General features: G+C 43.6%; 1 protein-coding gene across 2 annotated transcripts in view; it reads left to right on the forward strand.

Annotated features, from left to right (window-relative positions):
- TMEFF1 (transmembrane protein with EGF like and two follistatin like domains 1) overlaps positions 1-21737 on the forward strand; it is a 175358-nt gene that overhangs the window by 131635 nt on the left and 21986 nt on the right. For both annotated transcript variants that reach the window (XM_064150063.1, XM_064150064.1), the window contains exon 5: positions 4046-4142. In XM_064150063.1, the coding sequence (XP_064006133.1) occupies positions 4046-4142 (97 nt within the window). The remainder of the gene's footprint in view (positions 1-4045; positions 4143-21737) is intronic.

The following is a 21737-nucleotide window of genomic DNA, read 5'->3' on the forward strand; positions in this document are numbered from 1 at the left end:
TGTAGCCAGCTGGGGGGTGGCCTCTTCTCCCAGGCAACCAGCAATAGAACAAGGGGACACAGTCTCAGGTTGTGCCGGGGTAGGTCTAGGCTGGATGTTAGGAGGAAGTTCTTGCCAGAGAGAGTGATTGGCATTGGAATGGGCTGCCCAGGGAGGTGGTGGAGTCACCGTCCCTGGAGGTGTTCAAGAAAAGCCTGGATGAGGCACTTAGTGCCATGGTTTAGTTGACTGGATAGGGCTGGGTGCTAGGTTGGACTGGATGATCTTGGAGGTCTCTTCCAACCTTGTTGATTCTATGATTCTATGATTATAAGTCAGGCTGAAAAACAGTATTCATCTATTTTGTATTGGTGGGGAAAGCTCTATTTTCTTGAAGGATTTCAGTCTAAATTATAGGCAGTGTCTCACAGCAATAGTGCTGAGGCACACAGCTAGTAAGGACAGAAGCTTCTGAAAAATTAAAGATGACTATCACCTAATTTGGAAATATTCATCTGCATTAGACCTCATGCTGACAAGTGTAAATAGGTAATGCAGGTGTTCTTACCTGGCACGTATTTGGTGTGCAGCATAGATGAATAATTCTGTATACATGAGGTCCAGCAAGTTCTTGTCAAGAAAAAAGGAGACTGCACTTTTTCTAAAACAGGTTGTGATGGTTTGGGTGTTACCCACCCCCAACTTTGGAAATCACCCAGACTAGACTCAGCTGGCTGTGGAAATTTGAATGAAGCTTATATTTACAGCTTAGCAGAATGTACAAGCAGATATTTACAGTATATACAGTTATAGACAGAAATATACAAGATAAAAGGTAATACAAAACCTCAACTCCCCTCCCAGAAACCTGAGTCCCCCGGAGGGGCTCCCAACCACCCTTCCATCTTCTCCCACCCCTCTACCTTACCCCAGACATTGCCTTGTGCCTCAAGGAAGAATGGAGGGTTGGCCAGGGAGGTTAGAAAGCAAGTGGATTAATCAGAGAGATGGAAGTTGAGGTTAGAGAGAAATGCAGCTCAGAGCTCAGGCAGTGGTCAAACTCCCTTATCTATGTTTGGATTCTTGCTCTTATACCACTCAGCAAGCCCATGAGTGAAGTAGACATCACCACTGTTTCCCTTTCACAGCCTGTAACCTAGTTCTTCTCACCAAAACATTCTAGCTAGCTTCAAACTAGCCCACAGGTAGGGAAAGCAGTTTTACAAGGTGAGGGAAGGAGAGAGAGAGAAGTGTACACTGAATAGCTTACAGAAACAATGAACAAGCAGTTGTAGACTGCTATTGATGAAAATGGAAAGGTGTTGGGGCACTCACAGGGAGCAGAAAGGGCTTGTGTGTAGGTGCATGTGTTGCTTCTTTTGCTCCATTACAAAATTGATATGCTAATACTAAAGCAAATGAGCTCTGTAAAGAGTTCTGGATGTGTTAGCAGTCAAGTCAGACAGTGTGTGTTGGACATGATGAAATATCTCCATTCTAGCAGTAGTGCAGAATTATATGAAACATTGAATGTTGAAGACAGGTGTTTTGTAACCAGCAGATCTGTCTGGTTTGCACCTGAAAGCTTCAAAAATGGGTGATAAAGAATTCTCTGGGCTGCTGACATTTTGGTTTGGTTTGTTTCTCTCTTTTCAACAGACAGTGAGAAATAATATACAATTATTTAATTAAAACATTTCATGCCAGTCAAAGGTTGGTGGAAAACCTTTATTGTGAAATTGGTTTGGGGGTTTTTTTAACTCATTTTTCCAAGAAAGGCATTTGTACAGCAGAATGTTCTATGCTAAGTGTACACCCCAAAGCCATAACCTTTCTCAGTCAAAGGCAGACTCCCACACAAGTCTAAGTAACTGGAGGGCACAGTGTCCACGCAGTGCACATCTAATGTGCACAAAATATTGCCCATCAATCTATCATTAAACGTTAAGAAATCGTTGCAAAATGTGTGTGTTTCTAGGGACTGTTCTTGGCCTCTTGGCCCCTTCCACTGCTGACCTGGGAGCAAAGCAGTCAGTCCTGATTTGGTCTGAGTGACAGAGAACAAGTCACTGAGCTATCTGCATGCACAAGTAGGTGGCATTTTAGTGTTGTCTGAGGACAGAGTTGCATGTAGTGAGTCCCAGATCTAGATGATTTTTCCATGATGTCAGATGCATCGCAGAGGCTGGCAGACTGATGACCCCCCCAAAAAAAACCCTCACTGGGGAATAACATGTATAATAAAGTGAATGTGGACATTCATGGTAAGGGCAGAAAAATGATCCAAAATTAACATGATTGTTGGATGTATTAGCTGAAGATATCCTAGATGGTATTTGGCTGTGGGGACAACTCTCCTGGAGCACTGCATCCAGCTCTTGTGCCCATAGCTCCAGAAGGTTCTAACATGCTGGGGGAGGGCATCAAAAGAGTAAAAAGAATAGCAAAATAAGTGGAACTATCATGCATGAGTACCATGAGAATTCCCATTTGTTTAACTTGCACAAACTGCAGGGGATCATTTATTGGCATGGAAAAGTGAAATCTGACACTAAAGGACTCTTTAGGATGCCAAACACAGGCATAGAAATGCGGTATCTAAAAATAAAGTAAAATCAAATGAGCTGTACGTTTGTAAAGGTAAAAGTAAATTACCTCTGCTACCACATAATGAGAGTGGTAATGCTACAGTGGGAACTTTGTAATAAAGCTTTCTAGGTATTAATCTTTGGAAAATGCACAGCATGCTTTATCTAGTAATTTGAGGGACTCACCTGCGCTATGATTCAGGTCAGCACAGGGCCACATGGTGGAGGGAAAGATTCAGCCAAGACCCAGGAAAATTAGGAAGGACTGTTGTGGGTTTCTTTTTCCTATTTAACTTTCTAAAATGAAAAGCTCTGTAACTGGTTGTATTTGATTTTCTATTGCTACACCACACAAAGCTACTGTGGAAAGAGGAATCACTTTGATCTCTGCCCATTGACAGCCCTGTGTAGTCAGCTGTGTGCTACCATGATACTGCAATATGTTTAATGGTTCTTTCCCTTTGGAGATTCCTCCTTTTCAGACATGTAGCTCTCCCTTAGTACATTATTAAAATCAAAATTAGGAGAGACTGGTGGTAGTGAAAACAGTAGGAGTATAGTTTGTTTTTCTTTTACTTGTTGAAGAGTTTTAATGTCCATGTCAACAGTTAAGATTGGTGCAGACATTTTTAAGATCAGAATATTTGAGATATAGATTTTACATTTTAGGGTGCATAGCATTTCTACCAATTTCTTGTTAAGATTACTTTCTTTTCCTTTTAGTTTGCTACAGCTAAACAGAAAACAAGCCACAGTATATGTGAGACATTAGCACAGTCTGGTCCCACTGTTAAGAATCAAAAAGGGGGAAAAATGCAAGTGGTAATCTCACATAAAGATATCTGTAATGAAAGACTTGTCAAAGAAAATAGCATTCAGATCCCTGCTGCCTAGTATTCAAGGACTTTAAAAGGCACAGGGTTTATACATTATTGGTGCCAATTAAGAGCAGGTGTGACTGTGAGATGTCAATGCCAGTTGTGTGTATGGTGGAGCAAGGATAAATACAAATCACTGATACATGAATAAAAGAAGAGTCAATCAATGAGTCACAGAATGCTGGGAGCTGGAAGGGACCTTGAAACATCATCTAGTCCAACCCCCCTGCCAGATCAGGATCGCCTCTACCAGATCACACAGGAATATACCCAGGAGGGTCATGGATATCTTCAGAGAGGAAGACTCCACAACCCCCCTGGGTAGCCTGTTCCTGTGTTCCATCACCCTGAAGCATCAGTATTTTCTGGGATGCTTTCTTGTCACTGCTACAGTTCTACCAACCTCCAATTGCCTGATTTTTTGGGGGAAAAAAAGGGCCACTATTAGGGTTAAAAGCTTCTGTATGTGATAACTCCATATTCACAGCATACCTGAAGGTAAAATGGATTTAGGTAAGAAGAATCAGAGGTGAATATGAAACCCATGCTTTCTGTTAACAATGTCATGTTTTGATTGTTGTTGGTTTTTTTTTTTGTTAGAATATGAAGGATCTGGAACAGAAGTTCAGAGAAAACACTCCAAATGTGGGGTTTGCAAATACAGGGCTGAGTGTGATGAAGATGCAGAAAATGTTGGGTAAGTAATAAACTTCCCTTAACAAAATCACTGAACAAAAGGGGAATCATGTTATTAAAAAAATAATTACATGATCATCTGCTTGACTCTGTTTATTCTTACTAACTGAAGCTTTAATGCTGTCCAGTAACCATGTGTTTGATACCTGTCTGTGAAGAACAAACCATCTGCAGTTGCAAGCTAAAGGGAGAAAACAACAAAGAGCTCTATTGGAGACTCTTCATGAAATGTTCTTCAAACAAAGGACCTTGATTTGTTTTATCCTGGCAACAACAATTATTTTGCTTCTCTGTGTTCTGCTTTTTCATAAAGTATTATAAGCAGCTGTTTTCATCAGTGGGAGGCTTGGACTTAAATGGTTAAGTTGAACTGGTGACCTGAGCCAGTCATTTCTTCCAGACTTACTGTGCCACTTGACCTCTTCATGCACCCAGGGCAAAACTGATGAAAAATATCAGTTGTTTGTGAGAACTCACACAGAATCACACAGAATAAATCCAATTGGAAGAGACCTCAAAGATCATCTAGTGCAGTCCTTGACCTAGCACTGAAGGGTCCATGCTGAACCGTGTCCCTAAGTGCCACATCCACAGTCCAAAGCAAATGATCAAGAAAGAAGCCTGTTTTAAAGAGAGCAGCAGATGCATCATGTTTCCCTGCTCAAGGTAACTGATGGACTCTGAGTGTCCAAGCTCTGTGCTGCCATCAGAAAGGGCAGAGACATCAGGGTGAAAACGGGGTCCTTTAGACAGCCCTATGAGACATTAAGGTTTGATGGTTTAAAGAGGCCCCTCTAGTTGATGAGGCTTCGCTTTCCCACAGCCATTGTCCTGGCGTTAGCCACCGGCAAGGAAGAAGCTTAACTAGGGTCTGGGCTGATGGCAGGTACTGTGGCTGCCACAGAGGCAGTGCATAAAGGTGTTTGAGAGACATGCAGATGGTATCCTTTGGTGTGGATGGAGGGAACAGCATCCTAGAATAACAGTGCCTAAACATTGCTGATCACAGAATCGTAGAATGCTCTAAGTTGGAAGGGACTTCAGAGATCATCCAGTTCCAACCCCCCATCAAAGGCAGAGACACCTCCCACTAGAACAGGTCGCTCAAAGGCCTCATCCAACCTGACCTTGAACATCTCCAGGGAGGGAGCAGCCACAATCTTCCTGGGCAACCTGTGCCAGTGTCTCACCACCCTCACTGTAAAGACCTTCTTCCTTATATCTAGTTTATATCTCCCCTCTGCCAGTTTAAACCCATTACTCCTCGTCCTGTCATTACAAGACCCTGTAAGTAGTCCCTCCTCAGCCTTCCTGTAGGTCCCCTTCAGATACTGGAAGGCTACTACAAGGTCTCCTCAAAGCCTTCTCCAGGCTGCAGAGCCCCAACTCTCATAGCCTGTCCTCATAGCAGAGCTGCTCCAGCCCTCTGAGCATCTTCGTGGCCTTCTCTGGACTCTGTCCAACAGTTCCATGTCCTTCTTGTGTTGGAGGCTCCAGAACTGCACACAGTACTCCAGGTGGAGTCTCAGGAGAGCAGAGTAAAGGGGCAGAATCTCCTCCCTTACCCTGCTGGCCACGCTGCCCTTGCTGCAGCCCAGGACATGGTTGCTGTCTGGGCTGCACTCACACTGCTGGCTCATATTGACCTTTTCATCAATCCAGACCCCCAGGTCATTTTCCTAGGGGCTGCTCTCCAGCCATTCTCCACCCAGCCTGGAATTGAGCTTGGGATTGTGCTGACCCAGGTACAGGACCTTACAGGTCCTTACATAATGGAAAGCGTTGCTTTTCCTCCTCCTGTCTTCCATCTGGAATCCATTTCATACTGAAATATGCCTTAATTGCACAATAATTTATTATAAGATATCAATATGAAGACATCTCCTGCAATAAAGTAGCCTAACACTTATATTCAAGGTGTATACTTGAGATTAAATCATAGAGTAAACCAAGATGGTACCAGCGCTCATGAATACTGCTAGCATGAAACTTCACATTTCATAAAATGTCATAGTCCCAAACTAGGCTTCTTGTTTTCTGGAGAGACAAATGAACTGTAGCTGCTTTTTATCATACTAATAATTTTCTGCAATATTGTCTTGGTTTGTTTCATTCTTGACTGGCAGGATAGGTATAGATAAATACACTGAGATGTGCTCTTTGCTTTAGCAAATAAATCTTGAAGCATCCAACTTCAGTAAAGCTTGTCTCTTCATTCCACACTCATAGAGCTGGCATTCCTGCAGCTATGAAATGTCTGTAAGAGATACAGGATGAGGTTGAGGGGAATGAAAGACTTATTCCCTCCATTCATAAAATGAAGCCATGCTGTCTCTTTTTGACTACAGGAGAAGAGTTTTTTTTACCTCTAAGATTTCTTTAATTAGTCCTAGTTAAAAAAAAAATCTGTAAACAATTTGATATATAAAATACTTGAAAGTTGGAAAATACTCCCATGAGAGTTGGTCATAATCTGTCAGGTCATCTTTTCAGTTCTGTCAGTTTTCCAACCTCTATTTCTCTGTATGTGCAGTAACTTCCAGCATTATGTAACAGACTGTGGTTGTGGTGGTTTGGAAGTTTCTCCACCACCACTTGGAGATACACCAGACTAGCTCAGATGGCTGGAAGTTTATATGAAGCTCTATATTTACAACACAGCACACATTTACAAGCATATAAACACAATATATACAGATACTTACAGTAACACAGCACACATTTACAAGCATATAAAGACAATATATACAGATATTTACAGTTGTATAAAAGCATATGCAAGTTAGATGTAATACAGAAATTCAAAATCCCTCCCAGACAGCAGAACCCCCTAGGAGGGCTCCAAACTAGCTCCCTTCTCCCTGTCCACCCCTCCTATATGTCAGGAGGCTTACATGCAGGGATGAGATGCCAGATAAAGGGTTAGAATGATTAGATTGAGTTATACAGGTCCAGGCATAGGAGTTAATGAAGCAAGCCACAGCCAGGCACAAACTGAGAGACTTTGTTATTGCTTCTTGGTTTTATATCTCTCAGCAATCCAATGGGTAATAGAGACATCACTACTATTTTCTTTTCACAGGCAATGATCTAATTTCTCTCATAAAAATATTCCAGTTAGCCTCAAACCAGCACAGTGGTGCTATTGACTGTCTGTTTAGACTTAGACTACATAGGCTCTGTTAACACAGATTGCCTTCACAAGGTCAATTTTGCAAAGTTACATAGAAAGTCATAGACTAGCTTAAGTAGAATTTAGGCTTAAGTAGAATGTTAGGCTTTTTTTTTTGTTTTTGTTTGGGTTTGTTTGGTTTGTTGTTTGTTTTTCCTTGAGGGAGCTGGGATTGTTTAGCCTGGAGAAGAGGAGGCTCAGGGGTGACCTTATTGCTGTCTACAACTACCTGAGGAGTGGTTGTGGCCAGGAGGAGGTTGCTGTCTTCTCTCAGGTGGCCAGCACCAGAACAAGAGGACACAGCCTCAGGCTGCGCCAGGGGAAATTTAGGCTGGAGGTGAGGAGAAAATTCTTCACTGAGAGAGTCATTGGACACTGGAATGGGCTGCCCGGGGAGGTGGTGGAGTCGCCGCCCCTGGAGCTGTTCAAGGCAGGATTGGAGGTGGCACTTGGTGCCATGGTCTAGCCTTGAGCTCTGTGGTAAAGGGTTGGACTTGATGATCTGTGAGGTCTCTTCCAACCCTGATGATACTGTGATACTGTAATACTGTAATCATAGAATCAACCAGGTTGGAAGAGACCTCCAAGATCATCCAGTCCAGCCTGTCACCCAGCCCTATCCAAAGTTTCCTGTTTGGGAAACTCCAATAAAGCACTCCTTAAGAATATTTTCAACTTATTTTAACTTCCTTTCCTATTGGATTTCAGTATGTTTTTAATCTGATAAAATTATGCCATCACATAAAATTTTTGGCAGCACAAGTACTTTCCTTTAGGTTTGTATAAGCATTGCTATGTTCATATTATTATTTAGAGAATCAAGAATTGTCAGAGTTGGAAGGGACATCAGTTCTAACTCCCCTGCCACAGGCAGGGGCACCTCACACTAGATGAGGTTGCTCAGAGCTCCATCCAGCCTGGCCTTAAGAACTTCCAGGGGATGGGGCTTCCACCACCTGCCTGGACAACTTGTTCTGGTGTCTCACAACCCTCATGGTGACGAATTATTTCATAACATCCAATCTCAATCTACCCACTTCTAGTTTTGCTTCATTCCCCCGTGCGCTCTCACCTGACATCCTAAAATGTCCCTCACCAGCTTTCTTACAGGCTCTCTTAAGATACTTTAAGGCCACAATAAAGTCTCCTTGGAACCTTCTCTTCTCCAGACTGAACAACCCCAACTCTCCCAGCCTGTCTCCACGGCAGAGATGCTCCAGCCCTCTGATTATCCACCACATTAGAGTAACGATCACCCCAAGTTCTATCAAACCATGCAAACACTCTACTTCTATTGTAAAAACCCTTTTAAAGTCCTGAGAATGGCCACTGTAACTTTTTTGGATAGTGAAGTGATGTCAACTGAATCACAAACAAAATGTGCATTTAGTTCCATTTAAGTAGACTTCCTGGGCCTAGATAGTCCTTGCTTGCACTCTGTGGTGTTAAAACACTTAATAAAGTGATCCATGTAATTACAGAAGGTATTGAGAAGGATTTTACCTTATGCTAGTAATTGAATGAGTTAGCTGAACTGACTCCTGATGTGTGGATAGTCCCAACCCATGTTGCTGAGATGCTGTCTGATACTCACAGTGAATATACAATTCTGCATTTTTTCATCCTCTTCTCCAAGCTGTGCAATCTGAGACCTCACAAACAGCATCCCTTCCTTCCCCGAGTGCACCCGAGAAGCAAAACAGTATCTGTAATCCTGCTTTGTGAATAAAGAAACTAAATTATGGATTAAATAATTTGTGAATTGGTGGAGGAGGAGACATCCATGCCATAAGGTATTGAGTGGCTTGAGATAAAGGAGCTGGCACTGATGAGAGACACCCTGGATGGGCCAACAGGTGAGCCACAGCACCCTGTAGCACAGAATAGGCAGATTTTCCCCCAGGAAAGACCCTACTAGAGACAGTTTTATTCCATATGGACTGCAACTCTTGTTTTGGGCTGGAAAGAAGTAGGAGTCTTATGCAAAAAATAGATGGATGGCACCTGTTAGTTTCAGTGACAACTGCAGGATAATTCTTGAAACAAAAAGAAGGAGCGAGACCACTTGGTGCTTCCTGATTTTTAGAGCTGGACTTGGTGATGTCTGAGCAAGTCCTTTTCTTCTCGGAGGCGCACAGTGATATAGCATGAGTCTATATGACACAGGCACGTGTCACAGCAGTGAACATTCTGATCTGACATAAGGGAAATCATTTCCACCGTGAGGGTGGCTGGACACTGGAACAAGATGTCTGGTAAGGCAGTGGAGTTTTCATCTGTGGAGATGGGCTGATCTTGGTGTCGCGGAGGGGGATTCTGCCGCCTACGCCAATTGTGGCGGAGGGGAGAAATTAATTGGGGTGAGATAATATCATATAAAAATATTATCTTTATTAAACTCAATATTCTGAACTCTTGCCACCCCCAACCACTGTATATTAATATTAAAATGTTCTAGATGGTTATGAAAACATTCTAGGATAGAATATGTACAGTGACTTCTTAATTAACTAGCAAACATTCAAACTATAAACAGAGAGAGGAGCTTTCCCCACGGCAAATACCGTTTGGGATCTATACACTATTTGCCCAGCAGAGCGAGCTGGAAACTGATTCTGCTCTATGGCAGAGGCAACTTATATTACAGAGGCATTTAAGCATTTACTCTCAACTCTTATTAATTAATAATCATCCTCCGGGGCTATGTCACAGCCTATGCCAGTGTCCAAACTTCAGGGTATCTTTGCCCATGGACTTTGAGGCTGGAATCCTCATGGCTTGAGGGGAAAGGATGAATCTTCCCAGCTTCTGGGGAAATGATGGTCTCTGACCTAGTTCTCCTGGTGAGGGATGCAATCTCTGCCCTTGTCTCCTGGCTTCTTCTGGATGCTCTGTCCAGGGATACGTAGGCAGGATCTCAGGTGCAGGAGTAGGATGTCATGCAGTCTCAGCATGATCTAAAGCTGGCCAGACAGGCCAATAGCATGCAGACAATCCAGAGTCTGCTTCCTGGTAACTCAGTGACCAGTGGTGCTTACCAGGCAATGATAGGCAGCAGGCATGCAGGATGTGCATGGCTGCTGGGAGTCTGAGCTCCATAGATAAAGGCAAGCAATACAGGATCTGGTCTTGATAACACCGTGGCGTGCAAGTGTGCACCGCTGGCTAGGAGACTATAGGCTCCACATATATATATATATATATAGGCAGGCTTCAGTGAGCTCTGCAACTAAGGTATGCAGGCAGGCAGCTGCAAATGGGTCAGAGCATGTGGGTCTGAGCCTCTGAGCATTGGAGCTATGCAATGGAGTCTAAGCTGTGAGTGGGTCTGAGCACTTTGTTTACCTGTGCACCCCTATTTATTGAACGTGGGCCGAGATTAATCGCTCCTTGGCCACTAGAATGACCAATCAGGTTGGCAGGCAGCCAAACCTTACCATAACAGGCAAAAGCCACTTGCCTGGACTTTCCCACATGTGGGGATCACATAGACTCACACCAGGGAGACAGGAGCTGGGTGTGTGGGGCTTACACAGCTTGTTTACAAACAGGGGTCCTGGCAGAAAAACATGTCCAGGCAGGGCAAGGCATAAATAAGCCTCTTTTCGGGCCTACAGGCCCTCCACAACACTTGGTCAGACACAACTGTGAGCCAGCTTTGAGCATGGACTTGGGCTAAATGACCTCTGCACATCCCTTCAAGACTAAATTTTTTTCTGAGATTCTGTGTAGCTGCCAGATCTTGGTGCGCTTTAAAAGCAAATTTAAACAAGTTCAGGTTTATGCTGTGGGGATGTACTAGAAATTTTGATTTAGAGATGTCAAAGTGTCTTTGTCCTTAAACCTCGTTTTCCTCTGAAAAAGTGACAGGTTTTTAGTTTTCATGCTTGTCATTAAAGTGTTACAGCTGCCTCTGATCAAAGTTGCTGCATATGCTTTTATTACACGAGATCAGACATAGTCTGAAGAATTCAGGCTTTACACAGAGATTTAGATTTGCATCTTCATTCTGTTTGATTTCTCAGAAGCATCTATCTAAACCAGAAATAGTTACAACTGATAGTAAATTGGATGCAAAAAAACGCATTTTCCACTGCCTCTAAAAAATCCTCAACTGTCATTTGAAGTGGACTGACTAAAAGAAATAAAGTCTGAGGAGGTGGGTGTCACAAACAGCACACTGTGCTTACAGAATTAGTGTTCAGCTGTGTTTAAATCAGGACATTATTTTCTTATATAAATGAAAAAATAACTCAGGTTGAAGAAACATCACAAAAACGTAAGGGTTAGTTGTTGGACTTTCTGTTTTCTCACACAACTTATTGCAGGATGTTAGTGGTGGGAAGACACCTCTGAGGTCATCAAGTCCAACACCCCTGCCAGAGCAGGACCATAATCTAGTGCAGGTCACACAGGAATGTGTCCAGGCAGGTCTTGAAAGTCACCGGAGAAAGAAACTCCATAACCTGTATTTGTGGTGGTTTGGGTGTTCCCCACCCCCCCACACCTTGGAAATCACCCAAACTAGACTCAGCTGGCTCTGGAAATTTTGAATGAAGCTTATATTTACAGCTAGCACAATATACAAGCAGATATTTGCAGTATATACAGTTATAGACAGAAATATACAAGGTAAAAGGTAATACACAAACACAACAGAAACCTGAGTCTCCAGGAGAGGCTCCCAACCACCCTTCCACCTTCTCCCACCCCTCTCAACCTTACCCCATTCCCAAGGAAGAATGGAGGTTCGGCCAGAGGTTAGGAGGCAAAGTGGACTAATCAGAGAGATGGCAGAGAGGCTAGAGAGAGAGAAAAATGCAGCTCCGAGCTCCCCAGCAGAAGTGCCTTATCTATGTTTGGATTCTTGTTCTTACACCTCTCAGCAAGCCTATAAGTGAAGTAGATATCCCCATTGTTTTCCTTCCACAGCCTGTAATCTAGTTCCTCTCACCAAAACATTCTAGCCAGCTTCAAACTAGCACAATATTTTAAAGTGTCGATAGTTTCTGGGCAGGCTTTTGAAGAGCAGAGAACATCACATGCAGATGCACTGGTCTTAAGTTGCACCAGTTTGTACTTTGCCGTATTGCTGAGCGAAGTAGACAGGGGTGGATTGTGCTAGTTTGAAGCAAGCTAGAATGTTTTGGTAACAGAACTAGATAACGGGCAGTGAAATGAAAACATGGTGTCAACTTCTCTCACAGTTACGCTGAGAACTCTGGGAAGAAGAAGTAAACATTCTCCATTTTGTCACTCACTCTTGCTTTGGCCTTAGACCTGGTCACATCTCATTAACCCTGCTCCTACTAACCTTGCTCCCTAACCTCTTGGCTGCACCTCTTTTCTTCCTGAGAACTGGGGTAAGGTTGAGAGGGCCGGGGGGAGGTGTTGGGGTGGTTTGAGAGCCCCTCCTGGGGACTCAGGTTTCTGGGAGGGGAGTTGTGCTTTTGTATTGTTTATCCTTTGTATATTTCTGTATATAATTGTATATAACTGTATATATTGTAAATAGCTGCTTGTAAATTCTGCTAGCTGTAAATAAATTGCTTCATCTATATTCCCAGGGTCCGTCTGAGTTAGCTGGGGCAAATACAAAAGTGTGGGGGGGCGGGGTAACCCCCAAACCATCACACCTGTGAGGTGGTTTTCTGTAGGTCTGTGGTAACAGATGCTGACAAGTTTCACACAGATTGACTGAAGGGTTTTGTCCCATTTAGCAACAAAACTGAAGCACAGGCTGTGTATTTCATGGTAAAAGCCACAGCTTGAGACTGATCATAGAATCAACCAACTTGGAAGAGATCTCCAAGATCATCCAATCCAACGCATAACCCAGCCCTGTCTGGTCATCTAGACCCTGGCACTAGGTGCCTCATCCAGGCTTTTCTTGAACACCCCCAGGGATGGTGACTCCACCACCTCCCTGGGCAGCCAATCACTCTCTCTGGCAAGAACTTCCTGCTAACATCCAGCCTGTACCTCTCCTGGCACAGCTTGAGACTGTGTCCCCTTGTTCTATTGCTGGTTGCCTGGGAGAAGAGGCCACCCCCCACCTGGCTACAACCTCCCTTCAGGTAGTTGTAGACAGCAGTGAGGTCCCCCCTGAGTCTCCTCCAGCTCCCTCAGCATCTCCTCACAGGGTTTGTGTTCCAGCTTCATCAGTACCTCCCTTTCTGCCCTGCTCATCATAATGTCTCTCTGACCAGAACCTTTCCATTCTTTGTTGAAGCAATTTACCTGTAATAAAATGTGTTCAAGGGTGGAACACTAGGTGAGAGGTTGGTAAATTTAAACTTTGGGCATGTGGGAGACTGGCCAGAAGCCTAAAGACATAGGCACGATAAGGGTGTTTGTCTGTTTCCTGCTAGAATTTTGAACTGGAAATGTAGTCTGGTTTAGAAGAGGAGATGGAAGTGGCAGCATGAAGCTTGAAACCACCTAGAGCTGATGAGGCAAATCCTGTAGGATACCAACCCAAACTCATATGGTTTGCTGTTGATATGCTCTGGGGTGTCCAGATGGCAGTTCTCCCTTAGCACACTGAACTCATCAGCTCTAGTGATTGTTCATGTGGTAGAGATAGACAGTTCATCCTACCAGAACGCAGCCAGAGGATAGTGTGCCCACAATATTGAAACACTTAAAACAATACAGTATGAATTGCATTCAGTTTTGGGCTCCCCAGTTTAAGAGGGTCAGGGATCTGCTGGAGAAGGTCCAGCAGAGGGCTGCGAGGATGATTAAGGGACTGGAGCACTGCCTTATGAGGAGAGGCTGAGGGACCTGGGGCTTTTTAGTCTGGAGAAGAGAAAAGTGAGAGGGGATTTAAGAAATGTTTATAAATACCTGAGGGCTGGAGGTTGGAAGTCGGGGGGGATGGACAGGCTCCTCTCACTTGCTCTCTGGGATAGGACAAGGAGCAATGGATGTAAGCTGCAGCACAGGAGGTTCCACCTCATCACAAGGGGAAAATTCTTTACTGTAAGGGTCACAGAGCACTGGAACAGGCTCCCCAGAGAGGTTGTGGAGTCTCCTCTGGAGACTTTCCAGGCCTGTCTGGATGTGTTCCTCTGTGACCTGAGCTAGATTGTATGGTCCTGCTGTGGGAAGGAAGTTGGACTCGATGATCTCTTTGGGACCCTTCCAACTCCTGACATCCTGTGATCCTGTGAATGCAAAACAAATGTAAGCAGCTGTGGTTGTAACCCCCTTTTTATCAGTGTAGCACTTAAATCAGTGCTTTCTTCCATGACAGCAGTGTATAGAAATATTTGTAATACTATTTTGTTTAAACTTGGATAAGTGACCCTCAGTGTCATTTGGTAAAGCTTCTAAACAAGATGATGCCTTAGTTACTGCATATGGTGGAAACAGAAAGTATCATTTGCAGCCTTTTAAGAGCTGAATAACTAAGTTCTCTTAAAATTACAATTTTAAGCATCAGCATAGAAGCTGATAACATAAATTTACCTGTGGATTAGGCTGGGTTAATTATATGCATAGTAAGACTTCCAAATTATCCTGATTTTCATGGTTTTAAAGTTTCTTACTATGATCTGCTAAGTTTTTTCCACAAGTTTCTTCCTACACACATAGAAATTCATGCTCAGAGTAGGACAGGACATTTTAATATGTATATATCAAATACAAAGAATATCTTATATTTATAGCAAACATAATAGTAAATTAGTATAAATACATCTAATTTAACATTTATATTGACTCAGTAGAAAAACAGAAGTTTCAGATGACACTTTTGCTTCAAATGTGAAGTATCTTTTCAATGTAAAATGTATTGCTCTTTATGAAGAGTTGCATCCTCTTCTCTCACTGTTTCGTGGTCTGTGTCCCTTCCCTCTGGCATGCCAAAACCCTCCTGGATACTCAGATAAGATGCCACACTAATGTCTAGTAAGTGTTGTAAGGAACATTCTGCTAAACATATGTTAAAGTATGTTATGACTTCAAGAAAATAATATCTAGAAGGGAATAATGAACTGGAGAAGAATTTAGGTTGGAAGAGATCTCTAAAGCGTTGTTTGGTCCAAGCTCCCTGCATTACAACCAGGGAGAATTCATTCAGGTGGTTCAAAGTATTTCTCCAGGAGAGCTCTGACCAGGGAGGTTTGACATTTGGGCATCTATTCAAGTGCTGAGCTGCTCTCCCTTTGAGGAATAATTCCCATGTGTTCAGTCACAATTTCACAGAATTATAGAATTAAACAGATTGAAAAAGACCTCTGGGATCATTGAGTCCAACCTATCACCTAACCTTTCTAATTAACTAAACCATGGCACTGAGTGTCTCATCCAGCCTCCTCTTAAACACCTCCAGGGATGGTGACCCCACCACCCCCACCGGCAGCCCATTCCAATGCCAATCACTCTTTCTGTGAAGAATTTCTTCCTAACATCCAGTCTGAACCTGCCCTGACACAGCTTGAGGCTGTGTCCTTTTGTTTTGTCACTGGGTGCCTGGGAGAAGAGACCAACCCCCTCCTAGCTACAACCTCTTTTCAGGTAGTTGTAGAGAGCAATAAGATCTCCCCTGAACCTCCTCTTCTCCAGGCTGAAATTTCTCTTACTGCAAATTACAACTACCTGAAAGGACATCATAGAGAGGATGGTTATGGTCTCTTCTCACAGGTCATTACCTATAGAACAAGAGGGAATGACCTCAAACTGCGGCAGGGTAGGTTTAGACTGGATATTAAGGAAAAAAAAATGTTACATAAAGAGTAGTCAGACATTGGAATAGGCTGCCCATAAGGTTGTTGTATCACCACTCCTGGATGTGTTAAAGGTTATTTGGATGTAGTGCATGGGATTATGGTTTAGGGGTGAATTTTGTAGAGTAGGGTTGATGATTAGACTTGATGATCCCAGGGATCTTTTTCTACCTGAATGATTCTAACAGTTCCATGGTTATTGTCTTTACTGTGCATTTATGCTCCCTCTATCTTCTTGATAACCCATCTTAGGTTGTTAACGACAGCAATCAGGCATCTCTTTGGCCCCCTCTTCTCCAGGCTAGACCAACCCCATGCCCTCAGTGATCCTTTATGCCTTCTGCCCATTTGCACTGCATTCACTCTGGTTTTGCCCAGTATTTGCTGTTACTGAAGGACCTTAAAACTGAGGTCCTCAAAACCGGGAGCTCCAGATGTAACCTCATAAGTACTGAGTAGAGGACAATAGTCATTTACCTTGCTCTGCTGGCAGACCTTCTGTGATGCAGCCCTCCAGCTTGCTGCTCCCCTGGATCTTCAGTTCCTTCTCTGCAGAGGTACTCCCCTGCCAATCTACCCTCAGTCTGGCTTTCCCTTCATCTCCAGACTTGAGATTCCTCCACCTTGTCAAAGCCCCACTTCAATCACCATCTTGCCCTCCATCATATGTTGAGTAAAAAGCTTCATTTCCTGTGATCCTTAAATGGCTGAGATAAATGTTATTAATTAAACATTAGTGGAAAATGTATTATTTGAAATTTTTTTTTTTTGGGGGGGGGGGGAGGGAGTGCCTTTGATCTGCCCAGGGAGGTGTTGGAGGCACTGTCCCTGGGGGTCTTCAAGAAAAGCCTGGATGAGGCACTTAGTGCCATGGTCTAGTTGATTGGCTAGGGCTGGGTGCTAGGTTGGACTGGATGATCTTGGAGGTCTCTTCCAACCTGGTTGATTCTATGATTCTATGATTAACTTAAAAATTGTTCTCAGTTTTCCCTATATTTTGTGTTTTAACAGAAAAAATATGGAAATGAGATTCTGAGCATGTTCAGCCTCTTTTGAATAAGTGTACTATGCTGTCAAAGGTCTGTTTTGACTCATAATGTAGATTTTCAAGAAAGATTGACAACTGATCCCCAAGCAGACCTTTCAAGATTAACATTTTATGAGATTTACTTTGGAAAGAAAATGTTTCTCAGCAACATATACAGATTCAACTGGCCTATAATTTACAGTGTCTGTTTTCACAATGGCCAAACCAGAAATTCAGAACTGTAGGTATTAACACTTAGGTATTCCAATACTGCCATTTTAAAATCCTAGTCTCAGACACATTGTGATGGTTTAGGTGTTCCCTGCCCCCCCACACTTTAGAAATTACCCAGACTAGACTCAACCAGCTCTGGGAATATAAATGAAGCTATTTATTTACAACAGCACAATATACAAGCAGATATTTACAGTATATACAGTTATAGACAGAAATATACAAGGTAAAAGGTAATACAGAAACACAACTCCCCTCCCAGAAATCTGAGCCCTCAGGAGGGGCTCACAACCACCCCTGCACCTTCCCCCTGCCCCTCTCAACCTTATCCCAGTCCCAAGGAAGAATAGAGGTTTGGCCAAGAGGTTAAGAAGCAAAGTGGGTTAGGCCAAATGGAAAGTGAGGTTAGGGAGTCAGATGTTGCCCAGCCAGAGTAAGAAAATGATGAGAGTGTTATCTAATGTTTTCATTTCTTCTTCAGCAAGACTCTGAGGGGAGTAGACATCACCACTGTTTTCCTTTCACAGCCTGTGATCTATTTTTCCTCACCAAAACATTCTACCTTGCTTCAAACTAGCACACACATCTATCTAACTTATCTTTCAGGGTAGTATTTGGTCTGTTTGAAGTCTGGCATGTTGGTTTATACTTGCCTCTTTTGACCACTTTTTCTGCTAATTTATCATAGACAACATTTTATGTTTTTTTGGTTGGTTGGTTGATTTGGGGTTGTTTTGTGGGTTTGTTGTGTTGTTGTTTTTTTTACCATTTTAGAGTCCAGTATCACAGAAAAGCAGTCCTGTGGAAAGGGACCTGGGTGTCCTGGTGGATAACAAGTTAACCATGGCACAGCAATGTGCCCTTGTGGCCAAGAAGGCCAATGGCATCCTGGGGTGTATTAGGAGGAGTGTGTCCAGCAGATCAAGGGAGGTTCTCCTCCCCCTCTACTCTGCCCTGCTGAGACCTCATCTTGGATACTGTGTTCAGTTTTGGGCTCCCCAGTTTAAGAGGGACAGGGAAGAGCTGGAGAGAGTCCAGCAGAGGGCTACAAGGATGGTTAGGGGACAGGAGGGTATGCCTTATGAGGAGAGGCTGAGAGACATGGAACTTTTTAGTCTAGAAAAGAGAAGACTGAGGGCTGGCCAGGAGTGGAGGATAGGCTCTGCTCATTTGCTCCCTGTGATAGGACAAGGAGCAATGGGTGTAAGTTGCAGCACAGGAGGTTCCACCTCAACACAAGGGGGAACTTCTTTACTGTAAGGGTCACAAAGCACTGGAACAGGCTTCCCAGGGAGGTCATGGAGTCTCCTTCTCTGGAGACTTTCAAGGCCTGTCTGGATGTGTTCCTCTGTGACCTGTGTTAGATGGGATTGTCCTGCTGTGGCAGGGGGGGATGGACTTGATGATCTCCTTGAATCCCTTCCAACCCATAACATCCTGTGATTCTGTGATCATATATGAGGTACAATATGGTATGAGGTATTCATAAGGAAGAGTATCTTAATCCTTTATTAATGCAATTTGAAGCTTTCTGGTCCATCAGGACAAAAAAAAAAAAAAAAAAGAGGAGAAAAGAAAAAAGGATTTCCTGAGTATAGAAGGAAATCAACCTAAACCAGGGATGATTGTGTCATGAACCATACACATGCAACTTCTAAAAGCACATTGTCACAGCAAGGTGATCTCTTTTTTTAATTAGGATGTCAAATCTCTGGTGACAGGTGACAAAATTAAGGATTTTTTTTTCCTTCTGTATGCCTTAATACATCATGAAAACATCTGAATATGTCCTGCTGACTTTCCTTGGCAAAAGGAGAATCATAGAATCATAGAATATCAGGGGCTGGAAGGGACCTCGAAAGCTCTTCTCCCAGGCAACCAGCAATAGAACAAGGGGACACAGTCTCAAGTTGTGCCAGGGTAGGTATATGCTGGATATTAGGAAGAAGTTCTTCACAGAGAGAGTGATTGGCATTGGAATGGGCTGCCCAGGGAGGGAGGTGGTGGAGGCACCGTCCCTGGGGGTCTTCAAGAAAAGATTGGATGAGGCACTTAGTGCCATGGTCTAGTTGATTGGTTAGGGCTGGGTGCTAGGTTGGACTGGATGATCTTGGAGGTCTCTTCCAACCTGGTTGATTCTGTGATTCTATGATTCTATGATTGCTGAACTATGTAAAACAGGCCTACAGGATATCCTGATATGAAAGAAATAGCTTAATGGTCTTTTCTAGATAGTGAATACTAAGAAATCAGATAGATCCTAGATGGGTAATAATCCAGGCCTATTTTTTAGTGTGCATTTTTAATGATCTTTGCAGCAGTGTGTGCCAAGTCTTTGAAAGTTTCTGTTATTTGAGGGTGAAGGTAGGGTTAGGTCACTGAGGCAAGAGCAAGCATGAGTTCACCATGCATGCTGCTGGAAGCTCACTGTGGGGGCAAGGACTACATTTCTAGAGTGGGACTACATTTCTAGAGTGGTCAGAGAGAGTCGTGCCATGAAATTAAAAAAGGGAGTGAAGTGATGGCTGAAATGGTGTTTAAAGCATGTTCTGCATTTCTGGGCAGAAGCAAGGACCAAGAAAGTGTTCAAGCAGGGCACAGAGAAGCTTGTAGAACTGAAATCTGTTTTTCTTGTGCTGTAAAGGGATTCTTAAAAGACACCAAAAACTAATGGAGGTTCATCTCTAGCTGAATAGGTAGAGAAATCGCTTTGAGTTCCAGATTGTCTTAGTACAGGGTGCATGAGGAAAGAACTGCACGCAAGGGAAGAAACATCAAAGGAAAAGTAATCCTTCTTTTGACATGGTTGTGTTCTTAACTGCAATTGCAACCTCCCTGCTTTTTCAGTTCACCTAAATTTATTCCACCAAGCATACCCTTACCCAACTGCATGCATTTCAGACACTTTGTTTTGTTCCAGTGTTTCCATTTCCCATTTGTAAGCCGATGTGCCAGTAAATAGGAGTGTTTTAAGAACGCTCACTGTTGCAGTTGGCTAGTGGGAAAGGGTAGCAAGCCGCAGACTGTGAGGCCAGGCAGTAAAATACATCTGTGAGCAAATCCCAGATGGGCACAAAGGCAGCAGCCTGATCTGTTGGTTGGGGGGCACAAGCCTTTCTCACGAGCCAAGCCCACTCCACAAAGCTGGAAGCCTTTTCTTCTCTCTTCCCCCCCCCCCCCCCCCCCCCCCCCCCCCCTTTTCTTTGAATTTACTGTGGGTTTTAAGCACCCAGAACTTCCAACAAGCCACATACACCTTGAAGCCTGAAAACAAAAAGGAGCCTTGAAATATGTTCTGATCTCTGGGGATCTAATTAATTTACTGATAGCAGCAAGAGCTCTTAGAGCCTGAGCTCCTGTCACATCACTTTGCTAAACACGTTTCCTTTGTTATTCCTAGTAGCCCCTAATAAATGGGCTGTACACTCTCATTTCTTATTTATTAAAACCACCTCAAGTTTTGGGTTGGTTTAATTATAGTGCTTTGTACTTTCCTGAAATTCAGATGCTGTTAATGAACCATACACATGCAACTTCTAAAAGCACATTGTCACAGCAAGGTGATGTCTTTTTTTAATTAGGATGTCAAACCTCTGGTGACAGGTGACAAAATGAAGGATTTTTTTTTTTCTTCTGTATGCCTTAATACATCATGAAAACATCTGAATATGTCCTGCTGACTTTCCTTGGCAAAAAGAGAATCATAGAATCATAGAATATCAGGGGCTGGAAGGGACCTCGAAAGCTCATCCAGTCCTATCCCCCTGCCAGAGCAGGATCACCTATATCAGATCACACAGGAATGACTCCAGGTGGTTTTGAATATCTCAAGAGAGGGAGACTCCACAACTCCCCTGGGCAGCCTGTTCCAGTGTTATGTCATCCTCACAGGGGAAAAATTCTTCCTCATGTTTAAATGAAGCTTCCTATGCCTCAGCTTCCACCCCTTGTCCCTTGTCCTGCCATCAGGCATCACTGAGCAGAGCCTGGCTCCATCCTCCTGGCACTCACCCTGCACATATTTATAAACATTGACAAGGTCACCTCTCAGTCTTCTCCAAGCAGCACAGCCCCAGTTCCCTCAGTCTCTCCTTGTAAGAGAGATGTTCCATTCCCTTCATCATCTTTGTGGCTCTGTGCTGGACTCCCTCAAGCAGTTCTATGTCCCTCTTGAACTGGAGGGCCTAGAACTGGACACAGTACTCCAGATGCAGCCAGGGCAGTGTAGAGGGGCAGGAGAACCTCTCTTGACCTACTAGCCACAGCCCTTCTAATGCACCCCAGAATAGCATTGGCCCTCCTGGCCACGAGAGCACATTACTGACTCGTGGTCAACCTCCCATCAACTAAGACCCCCAAGTCCTCTTCACTGCCTTCCAACAGATCAGTCCCCAACCTATACTGATCCCTAGGGTTGTTCCAGTCCCCAAC

This window comes from Pogoniulus pusillus, chromosome 10, assembly GCF_015220805.1.
Source record: "Pogoniulus pusillus isolate bPogPus1 chromosome 10, bPogPus1.pri, whole genome shotgun sequence".
NCBI classification, from domain to species: Eukaryota; Metazoa; Chordata; class Aves; order Piciformes; family Lybiidae; genus Pogoniulus; species Pogoniulus pusillus.